Consider the following 17,318-nt stretch of genomic DNA (forward strand, 5'->3'; position numbering starts at 1 on the left):
TCTACCCGGTGCTCAGCGAGTGCCCACAAGCATCCGTGAGCCACCAGGTTGAAGAGGGCCGTCTGGAAAAGCCATGTCTCTCCCTAAGGAAACAGCGCTGATCAAAGCAAATAAACAAACAAACAACGACAAACACAGACCCTCTCACGAGTCCATAACTACAAGCTTCAGGGGTGGACAGCCCCCGTGAAATGCATCCTCGTCCAGTGTGAGCCACCGCAGGATGACACACTCTCCATCAGTGGGTGACGAGCCCTGCACTGTCCTCCCTGCTGTCTGCCATGTGGCCGCAGGGCGTGTGCCGTAGCAGCTGGATGGGAGAACATGGCGGATACCTTCTGGGTGGCATGTGGTACCTCACTTTCTTCCAAAACGTGGACTTCGCACACTGCGACTGCTCCGTGACGTCCCCGCTCCACCGGACAGCCCCGTGCTTCTGCCTGATGTACTGAATCGACTCCGGCAAGGCCGTGTAGTCCTCGATTTTCTCCAGCTCAATCAGAATGACCTTGATCCCGTCCTGGACGAGGAGGGCATTGTAGACGGCGATTTGTTCTTCCGACATGTTGTTTAACAGGCCAAGGCCCAGCGATTCGGGAACCAGGATGACGATCAGCCTCCTGCACAGCCTGCTGTTTACATCAATGACATCGGCCACGGCTGGAAGCAGAGAAAGAAGATTCAGCAGAGCTCAAGATTAAAACGGCCCATGTCATAGTGCCACCGAGAATACCGCAGACGGGCTCTGAGAACACGGACTTTAAATGAACACGGCTTGGTCAGAAACGGAGTAGCAAAGATTTTTAACCTTTGCTACCTCCTCTGTGACACCTTCCTGGCTTTCCCTGAAGAACTGGTCCTCTGTGGGCGTGAAGCACCCTTTTTTGTGTGGTTCGTTGGTATGTCACTTTCCCCGGGCAACAAGTGTGTCTTCATGCCTGACTCTGTATTCCCAGACTAGCCGAAGGTCTGGTGTATATTAGATGATGAACACATTTTAAAAAAATAGATTTTAAAAGGATAGGAAAAATGTAGGTGGATCAAATATTGTATTAATCTTGTATTTGTGTTTTCCTCTTGTTCTTTATAGCTATTTAAGTGACCAGGATTTATACAACTAAAGTAGAAAGCAAATAGCATGCCCTGATGATTGCTTGGGGAGGGGAGGGGACAGTTCTTTAAATACCCAGCTCTGAGGGTGCTGTCAGGTCTGCAGATGCCTCTTGTAGGATATAAGAATTGCCTGTCGCCTCCCCAAGGACAGGTCTTCTGTTTGGCCGATGTTTGTATTTCTAGTGCCTAGAACGGTGTCCAGCATATAGAGGTTTTCAATAAATATTTGTTGAATGAGTGAGTGAATGACATTTCCTGGTGACTAGGAAATAAGGTTTATCTCAGATTTCAACCATTTTACTATATAGACTTCAAAGAAAGAAAAGAAAGGAGACAAGAGGGAACCGGTGTGTGGAGTGTCTAATGTGTGCTAAGCTCCACACTGGGCCCTTCTCATTTGACTCTCTCAGCTGAGCCAGGGAAGCATGCTTGTCCCCATTTTACAGATGAGGCAACTGAGGTTCGGAGATGTTCACGGAACTGCCCAAAGCCACATTCCTGTAAACTGGGAAAAGCAAATACAAAACTTCCATTTTATTTAGGTAGGGGAGGAGTGAGTGGGGTTGGACTTTATATAACAAGCTTTAAACACGACCTGATTTACATATTTAAATACTCAGCTGTTAGTCTCAGTGACATGAGGGCAAATGACCACTTGTCACCTTTCAGCCTTTTGGCCAAGACAACATCCCTGGCCACCTGTTCGTGTGAATGAGTTAACTACATGCTTACTCCAAAATGAGACTCACATTACTGCAACCACGAATCCCAGGATTGTGGTGCAGGAATGAGCCTTGTGAGGGCAGAGGACTCGGGTCTAACCTTCCTATGGTTCTCTGGGGAAGGTGAGCAGAGTCGCTGCCATCAGTACAGTGAAGGAAGAGAGAGGGTGCTCTCCTTTTTTTATTTGTTGTTTTTACACCTCACTTAAAACACACCTTGTCCAGGAAATTCATCCCTGCCAAATATAAATAACTTATATCCGCACTGCCTCTCCAGCACCTCAGGCAGGATCTTCAACACCAGTGTGTCCACAGCGTGGCTCTGGCTTTCTTGGTGAGGCTTGGGGTATAAGACATACGCATCATACAGCTTCCCATCTGCAAAGGAAATGGGACAAGCTTATGGAATGACTCCTACCACATTCTCTCATGTTAACGCAGTGAAAACCTGAGTTGCTACCATGACGTCCTTTGGCTTGGGTTCAAGGACTTCAGAGTGCTCAGTTGGCTGACTAGGCACTGACACACTGCAACATCTCATTCCCACAAATTGGCCGGCGGAGGAGGTGGTCTTATCCCCCAGCTGAGACTAGAAAGGTTGCATCACTTCTGCAAATCCTAATTCCACCCCAAGTCTTTTTATTCTATGTCCATCACTCCCTGTGACGTGGCTGGAAACAAGAATTAAAAGCAGGAGACTCTACCCACATTACCCTCAGCGGGTCCTGTGCAAAAGAGGACTGTTCTAACTGCACCAGGCAAAATGGGCGAATTCCTCTTCATTTAGATCCATCAGTGAATTCTGTCACTGCAATTTTGTGGACTTGCGTTGCAGAGAGAAAGAGCATCTGAGCAGATTCTAGGAATCTGCCGTGCCATGCTGAGAAGTGAAACCCAACAGTACATGTCATCCTTGTCAGAATGAGCAAGAATTTACTGAGCAACCACAACAACAGTCCCTGTGCTGGCCAATGCAAAGAGGAATGAGACACAAGATCTCACTGAGCAGATCGTTCGTATACACAGAAGTAAAACTCAAGGCTCCATGAGATGACAATAGCGAATGGAACAGAAAAGACAGCAAGAAAGGAAAATTCCCCATAGTCTGGAGTTCTTCGAAAAAAATCACAAAGGACCTGGGGCAGCTCCTGGATCTTAAATAGTGGGGAAGTTTTAGAAAACAGTGAGGGTCTAGAAGTGGAGGGTAAGTAGGCAACAGGCGAACGGCTTAAGGGAATGGAAGGGGAATATTTGGGCCCTGCTCAAGGGTCCTGTGAATGAATAAGGAACTTCAGCAGGGCAAGAGGGTTTAAGTGGGAGAAGAGGTTAACTGTGGTAAACCCATTAGAAAATGTGCTTTTGAGCCGCTTGGAAACTCAAAGCCAATCAAATCAGTCCCAGGAGAGGAGCTGTTCTTCTCTATTCCCTCTTCATGGTAGTTCATTCGATGAACAGACTTGGAGAAAAGGGCATTTCTAAGATTAACAAAAGAAGGCAAAAATCTTGCATTCTTCTAGTTTTTGTCTAAATAACAGAAGTTAAAATGTGTACAGAACTTTACAGTTTACATACGGCCTTTTCTCATTCCATCAATTCTCACACCAATCGCTGCCAACCTTCAGGCCTCTGCTCACCATTCTTGGCCAACCTGCAGAGAATGGTAATACACACACACGCACACACATGTACATGCATGCAACTGCACACACACATGCTCGTGCAGCTGCGCACACACGCATGCACACATATGCAGTCATACGCATACACCCATGTGTGCACACCAATTCATGCATGTGCACGCATGCACAGTCATACACATGTGCACACCCCAGTCATGAAGGGAAGCTGTGTGAGAGTGGGGACTTTGGCCTCCTGCTCTACCCTCAGCCCCTGGAGCAGGACCTGGTGAGGAGGAGGTCTCAATCAGCACCGGCCAAACGCCTGAATGCAGCTGGGCTTTACAGAGGCTCAAAGAGGTTCTATCTATGCTGAAGACAAGTCAGATTCAGCTTTTCAATGAAGTGGGGTCATCGGGCAAGTACAAACAGGATAATTAATTTGTGTCTGGAGTCGGCAAAAACCCCACCCAGCTAAAACTCCTATGGAATCTTAAAGGTCACTAGTCTGGGCCACCACTCAAATAAGTTGATATTTTTCTATATAAAATGTAATGTCACACATCTGACTTTTCAAAGCCAGAGAATTTTTTTTCTATATGTAAAAAAGAAATAAAAGAAACATTTCATAAAGTTCTTAGGTTTCTGAATTTTGGAGAAGGAATTAAATTTTCCCATTTAAAAATTTGATCATTTTTATCCTTTTGTTCTGATGAAGGGCTGGTTGAGTTCGTGCTACGTTTACCACAGAGCAGCCTCTTGGGTACATATGACATTTGTGGTCTCCGACCTACAGCCGCCATTCCGGTTTATCACCACCTTGTCCCAGGCCCTGCCCACTAGTATCTCTCTTCTGTCAATCTGTTTCTCTTTTTTCCCACTGCCTCTGATCATAAAACAAACAAACAAGCAAACAAACCACTTTTGCTAAGTATATTCTCTTTTGCTAAAGTTCCATGTTCCCTATTTCTAAGCAAAGTGTCTGAGGCTACAGGGACTTGCCACTGCCCAAACTCAGGAACAGAAGAGATCTGATAGTGAGAAAGCCTTTTAAAAACTCAAATATAAAAATGCCCTCAATTTTTTTTAAATATTTTTTTCTTTCTTTCTGACTAAGCTTTTGAATAGAAACAGGACTTGCCGACTTGTTCTCAAAGTGCGATGGGTTTCCATCACTTTCAAATGACTAATTCATAATGTACTGACCAATAATGGCCAAAGATCACGTTGTAGTCATTTTGCCTTTTGCATCAACACTCTGATTTTGAAGGGCCTTGTCGGGCGACAGCACCCCGGCATTGCCTGCCTTTTCCTCTCACAACCAACTGTGAGGGACACAATTGTAGCATCAGATGATGAGTAAGGAAGCTGAGGCCAACACGGCTGCATGAGCTCTCCAAAGTCCCCCAGCTAGTAAGTGCACAGCCTGGATCCGAAGCCAGGTTCACCGTCCCCTCCCTCTGGCGTGGCTAAAAGGAGAAATGGGAGCAGGAAACTTCACAAAGCTTATCCCCATTAGTCTTACGCAACTGCGTCAGATTGAATTTTCCAAAAATAGACCCAGCAATATTTCCAGTCCCACGTGTGCTTTCAGAACTTTGCCACACCCCTACAAAGGGGCAGGATTTATTTCCATTCCCTTAAAATTGGATGCCCTGATTGGCAGTTGGCAAAAAAAATACAAAAGCTCATTCATATAAAGATTTATGAAACGTTGCCTAAAGATTATTCAATTCCCTATTTTCTCTCAATATGATATCACTGAATTTTAGGTCTAATCAAACCAGACCAGTGGAAAACAAGACAGATTCAATCTGGCCTTCACGAAAATGCTTTTACTGAATTGCATAAGGTTTAGTGGTTTTAGCCCCAACATACATAGAAGACATTAGACGAAAAGTCACATAGAACATGCTGTTACATTTAATGGGAATGTCATTGCAGACAAGGTTCCTTATACCAAATCCTTTAAAAATGAGGACTCCCTACAAAAACAAACAAACAAACAAAAATCTCCCTTTGGAAATTAGTACTGGAAAAAGTCATGTTTTTCATGAGCAATTGAAAGCTTTTTGGGAACAGCACACAATAGGTCTTGGAGTCGCCTGTGCTTTAGCTTTGAAGGCAAATTCACTTTTAAAAACTGTGCAAGACTTGTTGCTAACTCTACCCTGATTTGTCTTCTACTTTTGATTTCCCTTTGTTCGCTGTGCCTGTTTTGTTTTGCTTTGTTTTACCCATTCTATCCTACATGTACATTTTCCACAGACCTGTTTGGAATAAGGTGAGGCATATACAAATCTCTCTTACACATCTGTAAACTGGCCTTTCCATTCTTGTACAAGCGTGTACACCTGAGAGGAGAATTTGAAAAGTACCTATGATTTGCTAGAGAATATCTAGAACTTGCAACTTCAGCCTTTCAATGGCTCTTACTAAAATGTGAGTCATACACACCTAACTATTAATTGTATTACAAAGCTTAACTAGCCTCGTTGGGGTGAACAGCTTACAAGAAGGATATAATTGCTCTCCCTTCCTCATTTGTATTTGTCATCTATTGCTTGGATGTGACCAGATAGCCCAGAAGACATCCTCAAGGGGAACAAAGCCGTAAACAGGATCTGGGACTAATCTCAGAGTCTCATCACTAGCTCACTGTTACGGCCAACACCCAAGAGACATTACAGCGTAGTTCTCATAGATGGAGCTGCAGAGAATTTAATCACAAAGTGCACACGTACTTTTCTGAATTAAAAAACAAATAATAAGAATAAGGAAAAAGAGGACCACTGGCTGCATGTCAGCCCCAATCTCCAAATACTCAGCCCACTGCTGCAGAATTTTGGCAGCAGCCCAGTCCCAGCAGAGGGCGGGGCTCCCCTTCTCGGGTGAGTCACTATTCCCTTTTTCTCTTCTTACCCAACTCAACCTCACTGGCAGCTTCACCAAGCACTCTGCTCAACAATGATAAGTCACAGCCGTAGTCACACTCCTGGGAGTTGCAGTGACTCAGGGAGAGAGACACACCACGGGGCCAGAGCTTCCGGGAAGACCACGGACAGCGACGCAGGCCTCTGTTAGTCAAAAACCAGAAAGCAGCCAAACTACTCACATCTGCGTCAGAAAAAATAAGTGGTGGTGGACTGAGTTGCCTTCTTCTCAAAGACGCAGGCAGGACCGCAGTCACGGGTGGGCACAGACAGGGCCAGCCTCTGCAGGGACGGCACGCCCCACCAGGCTATGTGCAGCCCTTCAGGTTGCGCTGGACATGCAAGGCCCAAACGAATTTTACTGTTAAAAAGGAGTGCGTTGCTTTCTGTGTTGCTCAAGGGTTGCTAGTTTTGAATTCTGAAATTTAATTTGGAATAAAGTCTATGTTAGGACATCTATGTTTTATCAAACATGTGGACAAGAACTTGTGCCATTTATGCTATGTGCAAAGCAGGTGCTTAGTGTCAACGACCTCTTCTGGGCGTTAGTGACTCACACAGCTTGCCCGGACACCTGGTCCCCCACTTTCCCACTCTTATCGCTGCACGTCTCTGGACTTGAAAGGCATAAATGTGTGCATCTCCCTGCATGTCAGCCGCACAGGCTTCTTTGGGCTTTATATTAATGTTCCCATCTAATTAGGGGACACCAAAGCAGAATGTATTACTTTCTTCAAGGCCATAATAGAACAAATCCATTCTGAAATAAAAAAGAAAGTAGCACAAAAAGTTACAACCACCATGGTGGGAAATGCCTGTGCTCAGAGTTTCAGGCTCACACTGAGGCATTTCTGTGTCAAACAGCATTGGCAGGACATGGGCACCACTAAGACTAAGACTCCAGAGCACAGCGGTGGGGGGTGGCTTGCTTTGATCTCCAGACAAGCAACGGACACCCCTGTGTCCCAGACCCCTGCTGAATGTGCTCCTGTACTTCAGCTCGGTTACTCCTACGGCAGTCTCAGTGAAGCAGGGTTTGATCATTTCCCTCCCTTCCTTCCTTCCTTCCTTCCTTCCCCCTTCCTTCTTTCCTTCCTTGCTTCCTTTCCTTTCTTTCGTCCTTCCTTTCCTTCCTTCCTTTCCTTCCTTTCTTCCTTCCTTTCCTTCCTTCCTTCCTTCTTTCCTTCCTTCCTTTCTTCCTTTCTTCCTTCCTTCTTTCCTCTATTCCTTTCTCAAGCTGAGAAAGAAAAGAAAGTTAAATGTGGGGGCTATCTGGAAGGTGTCCAGCCATTGCTAACATAATGAGAACATATTACACAGCTGGATACTTTCCAGACAGCCTTCGTATCTATCTAAATTTACACAGGGAGTAGTGGAGAACTCACATTCAAACCTGAGTCCATCTCTCTCCAAATCTGAGAGTGAGAGACTTAAATTCCTTCAGGCACCAAGAACAGGGCCTACAAAGAGCCACCACCACAGGCTGCTCATCACTCCCCCTGATATACGCTCTAGGTAGGCACCGCTGTGCTGCGGATACGCCATGGGCAGGGAGCACTCTGCTCTTGGAGAAATTTCCTCCAGTGGATGGAAGGTGCATGAGAGAACCTTTGTACCATGGTCGCAGTAGGGCCCAGAAGAAGATCTCCTCCTGCTGCTGCACAAATGTGGACTGGGGCCCTAAGAACCTACAAGCTTTATTTGTCAGGATAATGCTGGTGATCACAGACAGATCCTTTCTCTGAAGCATGGGAAGTCCCAGGAAGATTCCTTCCTCTAAATTTGCCAAGTATATTTAAAATGGTTGTATGGATAACAGGATACCAATTTTGAGGCATTTTTTGGTGATTACACACACTTACCTTCCGTGGTCCCAGCAGAACGGAAGGCACTTCTATACCAAAGTACAACATCAATCTTGAAAATGTTGTACAGCCACACGACAGACACAGCCACAGCAGTCAAGGCGACAAGCCCACCTATCAAGTAAGCTCGAAAATCTGGAGCTGCCAACGACACATAAAAATAAAATAATAATGATGGTACCAAGAGTCAATTGCTCATACAGATCACATTGTACATGACCAGGGCACATGCATTAGATGTCAGTGAGGGCACTGCTGAACAATCTCTTTAAAGTTAAATGGTAAGCATGAGAGTAGAATAATCTGATCTGGACCATAATGTTAGGAAAAAAATGGGCTCTGGCAAACCTATGAGAGGAACACTCTGCAGAGCCCCAGTTACCGATGGTAGATGCAGCACGGACCCCACTGCACGAGGACTGCTTTCAAAACACACACGTCCAGGTTCTACTGAGTCAGCACAAGACAGTCCAAAGGCGAAGCCCAAGTGTGTTTATTTGGATCAGTCCCCAGGTGGTTCTGTTGCACATTCTTGATTACAGTACTGCTGTAACCACTCCCCTGCTTACTCCAAACTGAACAGGACTCCTGTCATAAATAAAGAGCCACCAGTTGTCTCCCTGGAAGCCACCACTGCCAGCACTGGCCGAGAGACAACCCTCACCCAATCCTCTCTGTGCCACCAGCTCCCCGGGTGCCTGGCGGAGACATGCAGCCTCCGAAAGGGTGTTCACATCCTCCTCCGCCTCGTGAGCCCTGCAGAGCAATGACGAGCCCCAGTGGTGGGCAGGAGCTGACAAGGAGCAGAACCAGTTCCTCTGGAACCCCAAGTCCCTGAAAACATGCTCCTTCACGTCCCAGAAGAGGAACAGCACAGCTTGCTGCCTCACCACAGCCCACACCTGTGCTGCCCAAGAAGGAGAGGATTAGAAAAGAGGAAGGAGGAGAGAGGAAGAGAAATCCTCCTCATTCTCAGAACCCACCTCAGCCACCACTTCCTCCGTCAGCCCTCCCTGCTGCCCCAGGCCTCAGTAGATGGCGAGTGGACAGAAGGAGAGGAAGAGCAGGTTCTTTTTCCTGAAACCCCAGGAAATTTTTATGGCACATAATAGTTGTACATATTTATGGGACACATGTGATATTTTGATACAAGCATATAATGTGTAATGATCAAATCAGGGTAATTGGGGTATCCATCACCCCAAGCATTTATCATTTCTTTGTGTTGAGGACATTCCAAATCTACTCCTCTAGTTATTCTGAAATACACAATAAATTATTGTTAACTGTAGTCGTCCTGTTGTCCTACTGAACTCTAGATCGTATTCCTTCATCTAAGCATATTTTTGTGTTCATTTATCAACCTCTCTTCATCCCCTCCAACTACCCTTCTGAGCTTCTTGTAACCATCATTCTACTCTCCACCTCCATGAAATTAATTTTTTTAGCTCCCACATATGGGTGAGAACATATCATATTTGTTTTTCTGTGACTGGCTTATTTCACCTACGTAATGTCCACCAGCTCCATCCCTGTTGTTGCAAATGACAGGATTGCATTCTTTTACATGGCTGAGTAGTATTCCATTGTGTATACATACGTACTACATTTTCTGTATCTGCCCATCCCTTGACAGACACTTAAGTCGATTGCATATCTTGGCTATTGTGACTAGTGCTGCAATAAACATGGGTGTGCAGATATCTCTTTGATATAGTGATTTCCTTTCTCTGGGATATATACCTAGTAGTGGGATTACTGGATCATGTGGTAGTTCTATTTGTAGTTATCTGAGGCTCCTCCATACTGTTTTTCACAATGGCTGTAAAATACTCATTAAGAAGCTTATCACAACCTGCCCTAGGCCACACCATGTTGTAAACATCTTGAGGCTCCCAATTTCCCATTTACTATTGCATGTCTTTAAATATATGGCACAATAAAGCACAGTAACTAAATACACATTTGGTGCCAAAAACAAAAAAACAGAAAAACCAATCCATTGACTTAAGTCCCAGTGCAGCCAGGGTAGAGCCACTATTCTACACGACAGTGCCCAATCCAATCCTGATCACTTGTGAGAACCGCTAGCTTCTAATTATAAGATGGAGTCTTCCCTCCTTCCCATATTCTGCTCCCCTTGGCCCTTCCTCAGCTCTTGTTATCATTCCTCATGGAGCAACACTGCCACCTCTCCCTTTGGGAAGATCCATGTCTGGGAAGCTTTAATGTATAATTCAGAGATCCTGGCATTATAAACTGTCATGATGGGAAGGCCATGCCCACAATATTAATGAGACTCAAAACGCCCCTGGCAAGTAGACAGGAGTGGTCTGAAATCCTCGGGTTCGGCATCATTGCATTCACGAGTATTGATACCCGCTGCTCTGTAAATGAGCCAAAGGATGATAAAACTGGAAACAGGACATTAATAAATAAGTTCAAAGGGAGTAGGGGCTTTGAAATAGAAGTAAATGGAGGACTCATTGTCGATGCACCAGAAGCCCTGTTAAGGGTGGTGTTCGCCATTTGAGTCCACCTGGCTACCACCAGCCTTCGACTGAGATGGGAGGTGAGAACAAGGGATGAAACAAAATTAACAGAAAGGCACAGCTGATCTAAACAACTTGGTTGTTTCCAATCTGATTCCAATCTGGAGGGGTCCTCAGCAAGAACAGGGAAGTCAAATGGAGAAGCTGTAAACTTAACTCTGCCCTCAAGTAAACCACAAAAGGCTGGAAGTTAAGAGAGTGAAGTTCCTAAGAACTCAGGGCAAACAAAACAAAGGGCACATGACCAAAAATATGCTGCACGTGAGATGTGAAATGAGTGTTGGCAGAAACAAAGATGAATTGACTAAGTAGGAGCTTCTTAGCCGGCCAAAAACAGAGAAAGGACCCTCTGCCTCCTTCCAGAAGACTGACAGGTGTTAACTGGTAGTAACATTAGTTCACCTGTGCTTGGACTTGGCCTCAGAATCCTTCTGAACACAGCACTTCCAGGTAGTCCTTACCAATTAGTCAGTATTGGCATGGAAATTTACAGTGGCCAGCGTCAGTCTAGGTTACTAAATAAAGAACTCAAACGTCTAGGTTGAGGCAGATTTAAGTTGTAACCACCTCAGGTCTCATGGAATCTCCAAGGATTCCTACAGGCAGCTTCCCCTCTTTTCTCTGGGGTGGACCTTGGATCACTCTCCAGGACCTAAACCAGGCTGCATTTCCTCTGCATTGGGGAGTGAGAGGGGAGGAGGTACCAGCAGGTTCTGTCTTTCAGCAGGTGGAAAACAACCCTGTCTCCACTGGCCCACTGCACATTTCTACACCAGCCTCAGAGTCACCTCCTTCATCACAATATGGGGCCCACAGAAGACAACCTCCGTCTCTGATCTGATTCTCTCTTCCGCAGGGCAGATGAAGGCCACGACTGAGAAACGAGTGGGAACAGGTAGACCAGAGAGGCCTTAATGCCAAACCAGGAGTTTCAATTTCAACCCAGAGGTAAGGAGGTGGCACTAATTAATGTCCAGGCAGGGGAGTGGCAGAGTCATGGCCACCACTGGAGAAGATAACTCTGCAACAGTCACCAGAACAGACTGGACCAGAGAAAATTCTCAAGGCAAGGAAACTGCTTAGAAAATTAACATAATCATCCAAACAGCACATCATAATGGCTGGAACCTGGTTGGTACTAATGAAAATAAACACAATTTTTTAAAACTCATGACATGTCAGGTTCTGTTCTTGTTTTACAAAATCATCTCATTATATTCTTTCATATAATGCTACCCCTAGCAGTAAATACGGGTGAATCACACTGGAGAACAATATGGCATTGTATGGAAATATTCACAGACTCTCGTGGCAATTCTACTCCTAATGATGTATCATAGAGGAATGCGTCTACATGGGTACCAGGACACACGAACAGAGATTCTCATAGCAGTGTTATTTGTTAATAGTTCCAAACCAGAAACAACTCAAATGACCATGTATTTATGGCAGAATGGATAAATCATGAACTGGTTATTCAATGGAATAGGCTTGAGCAATGTAAATGAATGACACTGCATGCCACACCACTGACGCACCAATGAGCCCCCTACACCTAGGAAAAGAAAACATGCTATATGATTCTCTTAATATACAGCTCAAAGCAGGCAAAACTAAACTATATTTTTTGGGATTTCAACACAGAAAATCAAAGAAAAGACTTCCCTAAAAGTCGGAGGAATGATTATCTGGAGAGAGGGGAGAGATGCTTTGATCAGGAAGGACACACAGAGCTTTTCAGGTCTGGCAAGGTGTTTTTATTAATCTAGGAGGCTTCACATATGTTTGCTATCAATTATTTATGTGATATGTATATTCTGTGTGTCCTTTACTACACATATGCTAAATTTCACAATAAAAGTGAAAAGGAAGATCCCAATTGATTCTCACAAGAACCCTCAAAAGAAGGCCTTATTGCAATCCTTATTTTTCAGGTAAGGAGTTGTAGGCACAGAGAGGTTGAGCAACAATGCTGAGCTCACACAGCTCATAAATGGACAAACCAGGATCTGAGCCCAGAAACCTGGCCCTTAAAGTCCTGGGTAGGAGCTACACTCCCCGGACCCAGTTCGCTGGTGGGAGTAGACAGGAGGGTCAGATGCAGCAGGACAGCCCTGGGGAGGAGGAGCCCACAGAATTTGGCATCCCATTGGGTGTTGGCATGAGGGAGGTGAAGAGAAGGCATCAAAATGAACCAGATTTTGAGGCTAGAAAATGCAGAAAATATAAGCGTCCCATTAACAAAGGTAAGAAAAGCAGAAAGAACCAGGAGGCTTGACAGCTTAAATCTGCTTTCAGACTTTAGCCAATATATCTGCAGTACACACGTGGATACATTTCTATGTAATGCCATGCTGTTCTCCAGTGTGACTCACCAATATTTACTGCCAGAAGTAGAGTTATATGAGAGGATCAAATGAGATAATTTTTAAAGCACAGTTGGAAATGCAGGGCTGTCATGAGGAAAGAGAGAATACAGCCGGAGATTTGGAATTTGTTTGCACCTACTCAGGATGACAGTTGATGCCACCAAGGGAAAGGAGATCATCAGGGATGACGATGCAGAAAGAAAAGCACCACCGATGACGGGACCTCAAGAATCACCCAGAGGTGCCAGAGAGAGAGATGGGATGCACAGGAGTGACGAGCGCAAAGTGATCACAAGTGACTCTCGGGGACAAGGACAAGCCAGTGAGAAGAGGAAGAATGGGGAGTGGTGGCAGACGGGCCTGGGGGTGCTTCCACGCGATGTAACTCAAGAGGGTTCCCCACGGGCCCGGGCTGAGGAGAGGTGCTGTGCTCACTCACAGTTAGGGCTGCTGGCGCCAGCGTGACCTTGATCTCCAGGGCACAGAAGTGAGGTGGAGGAGGCGCACACCAAGAACCGCACGCTGCTGTGCACGTACCCATATTCTAAGGGAGGTGACAGACGCTGACAAAAGTCAGGAGCTTGGCAGGGGCACAGGCACATCTGCTAGCTCCATACAGCAACCATGATGTTTTCTGTTAAGTTCTAGAAAAACGTTTCTGGTGGGACTTTAGCTAGATGCATGGTTTAACTGATCATTACGGGACACTAGCAAATTCAAGCCCTCTCTCTTGCATGTGGCTAGCCTCCCACCCCACACACACACAAAATGATTTTAATAGAATGAGAGGGAAGAAAACAGGCTTAGAAAGCCACCTGCATTTTATAAGGTATTTCAGACACTTCCCCTGCTGTGTTACGAATTTTAAAGTTGTTCTCAAGATTCTGACTGCCACTATCTATTCTCTGGCTTTATTACTTCCAGTGGACAATAGATAAGGTCTGTACAGAGCTAGGAGCACAATTTGGATACACAAAAGAGTTGGGAGCCCTCCTGCTCGAATATCAGAATTCAGCCTCAGATAATTTTGCAAAATTACATGGTAAAAATATACAGAATCATTTTATCTGTATATCAAATTATTTATAATAAACAATCTAAAAGCTGAAAATCACAAACAAATGGCTATAAAAGGTGAGCGATCAGGCTTAATAAAGGATAATTTCTGTTTTCTTTCTGTTTTGATGTTTAAAATCTCAATATATATTAATATGGCACTCCCAAAATACACTAAATAAGATCACAGCCTCTCTCTGAGAACATTATCAGACATCGCGTGAGCTTTTTCCAAAATTTCAAACGTAGTTTCTCCTTTTAATACCACCCTGTCAGCGCGACCGAGCATTTAATGTCACTTCTCTTTCAGATGCATTTCCTGGCCATCCTTTTAAACACTCTGAACAGTATGTCGCCCACGGGGACATTACCTGGGAGCTGTAACATAATGTATGCTGTGGACACTCCTGCGTGACACATGAAAGGAAGGCCATAATCTTCCATTTTCACTTCTAAGAAGGTTATGTTTACCGTGTACAAATTATGTTCCTGAAAAGGAACATGGGTTCTATAAAAGAAAAGAGCCAGTCATTAATACACGAGGCATATTTACCCGACATGTTTTGTAATCTTTTTTCTGGAGGTAAATTTTTTTCTTGGAGAATACTTTGGGCCATCATTTTACCCTAAGAATACCTCGCTGAGTGGCCCAGTGAAGTATGTCATTTGTATAGTTCCAAATTTGCATTTTTTTTCTGGACGGTGACAAGTAAGTGTGGTTCTGTTAGCTACAGACACCATCCCCAGCCCCCAAAGGGCTGTCCCCTGTTCTCTCCACACGTCCTCACTTAGCTACACTGCAAGGCCCAACACAAATTCTCTGCCCTCTGACTTCACTGACTTCACTACACCACTCAATGCATACCACCATAAACTAAGTTTATACACTCAGGTAGCTAATGATTATGCAATATCTCCCCCAAGAGTCCCTGTGCTGGCGCTTGTTTTGCTATTTAAGCCTTGGTTCATGGTATCACTGAATGGGGACTGATTTTAAGCAATGGCTGGGAGAAATGATCTTATTGTTCTGTGGCACATTCATCTTCTGCCACATCTCCCTAACTATGTCGTAGGCAGGACTGAGAACACGAGCATCTCACACATCTTTAAATCAGATGCTTGGCCAGGCACAACACTGCGAAGATCTTTGAAGGACAAAGCCAAAAGGAGTGATTTTTTAACTCCCATCTAAAAAAAGCAGTAGTTACACCAAATTAATTAGGATGGAGAAATTCTTGCTAGCTGTTAGTGAAGCCAGAAAAGCAAACCCCCTACTCGATTCCTTCTGCGATTCGTTTGGATTCGCTGTAGTAATCGTCCACCAAAGTGTTATTGACTCTCCAGCATCGCAGGTTTGTGTTATCCTTCGTGTCGGTTATGTTGCAGTCCACGATAAGGGTGGAGCCTACGAGAATAAAATCCGTAAATATTCAATGAAAATTCTACAAATTTTCAAATTTGTTAACACCTGGTTGATAAATGCACCTTACTCTTTGAGCCTTAATATCTTTTGATTATCAGAAATACCCCACTGAGTCAACGTTAATCGACTTCACTCTCGTCCTGGACAGAAGCCATAGGGGACAAGTGGCCTTCCAGGACAGCTGTTGTAAAGAGACAGGCATAAGCTGCCACACATCACCAGCTTCTGCCGAATGTTTTCCACAATAGCAGGTGCACAAACCTACTTCTACTCCTAGTAACACTAGCAAAGACCTTTATAGTTGGTAAAGTATTTTATGCACATTTTCTCCTTCAGTATTTATATCTTCAAAACAATCCCATAAGGCAGAAAAAGGGGAGGTGTTGTTATCCCCATGTTACAGGTGAGGAAATTGAAGTCCAGATAGGACAGATTGAGTGACTTGTCTAAGGTCACACATTAATGAGAGGAAGAAATGAGACGTGAATTCAAGATTTCTAATTTTGAATCCAGTGATGTTTCTATTCCACCGAATGCGACTCTCCGCCCTTCCCCCACTTGTCCCTCATCTTGCCTTCACACACATTCACAAGTTATATTTCATAAATTTATATTTTCACTTCATTTTGCCCCATGAGCCTGGTAAATCCTAAGTTTCAAGGAATGTTCTTTCTTCTAGGTGGTATTTAAAAAAATTTATTGTGAAATGTAACACACATATAGTAAAAAGTATAGAATATAAATGTAAAGTTAATGGATTATCACAAAGCAAGTATCCATACCACTTTCACCCCATCAGGAAAATAGTATATTGCCGGAATCCCAGAAGCCTCACGCATATTCATATCACAAACGTAGCCATCACTCACGTATTCATCCCTGAACTCCAGCTTCCACTGCTCAAGATCTGCGTGTGAGACTCATCCATGCTGTTGCATGTAGTTATACTTCCTTCAGAAAATGGAATATACTACTATTTATTTCTTCTATGTTGCTGTATACACATTTGCATTATTTCTTGCATTTGCCTCGTGTGTCCACAGTCCTCGCTCTTGCACAAACTCATGCATGTCTCCTGGGGCACACGTGTACACATTTCATGTATACATACTCAGATACATGATGGGTACACACTCCCATCTACCAGTCATACTTGTGGATGATGGATTATGCAAGTCTTCAACTTCAAATGATGGAGCCAAACTGTTTTCTAATGAAGTTGTACCAATTTACACTTCCACCAGCAGTGTGTGAGCATTCCTGTTACTTTATATACTCAGCAATACTTGGTCAGTCTCCTCCATTTTAGCCATCTTGATTTGTGTGCTGGTATCACACTGTGAATTTAATTTGCATTTCCTTAGATTGCACTGAGATGAGCACCTTTTTATATTTTTATTGGCCATGTGAATAGCCTCTGTCGTGAACCGTCATTCATCTATCCTTCTACCAGCTTGTCTTTTCCTAATTTATTTGGCGGAGTTTTTCATAGATTATGGATATGATACATTTGTTCACTTATTGCAATTATTTTCTTCCACTTGTGGTTTGTCTTTTCATTTTTTAATGTTGCCTTTTAACAAATAGAAAATCTTATTTTTAATGAAGTCCTACCTATCAATTTTTCCTTTGCCACTAGTGCTTCATATGTTCTATTTAAAAAAAAAAA

The 17,318-nt window shown here is 44.1% G+C and overlaps 1 protein-coding gene across 1 annotated transcript in view; it reads right to left on the reverse strand.

The window, feature by feature from the left end:
- Positions 1-238: 238 nt before the first annotated feature.
- IL1RL2 (interleukin 1 receptor-like 2) overlaps positions 239-17,318 on the reverse strand; it is a 45,461-nt gene continuing 28,381 nt past the window's right edge. Inside the window, exons 7-11 of the mRNA XM_012641865.1 lie at positions 15,502-15,631; positions 14,598-14,734; positions 8,247-8,390; positions 2,052-2,213; positions 239-660 (exon numbers count right to left, since the gene is read on the reverse strand). Of these exons, the coding sequence (XP_012497319.1) occupies positions 239-660; positions 2,052-2,213; positions 8,247-8,390; positions 14,598-14,734; positions 15,502-15,631 (995 nt within the window). The remainder of the gene's footprint in view (positions 661-2,051; positions 2,214-8,246; positions 8,391-14,597; positions 14,735-15,501; positions 15,632-17,318) is intronic.

Source organism: Propithecus coquereli, unplaced genomic scaffold, assembly GCF_000956105.1.
Source record: "Propithecus coquereli isolate 6110/MARCELLA unplaced genomic scaffold, Pcoq_1.0 Scaffold171, whole genome shotgun sequence".
In the NCBI taxonomy this organism is placed as follows: Eukaryota; Metazoa; Chordata; class Mammalia; order Primates; family Indriidae; genus Propithecus; species Propithecus coquereli.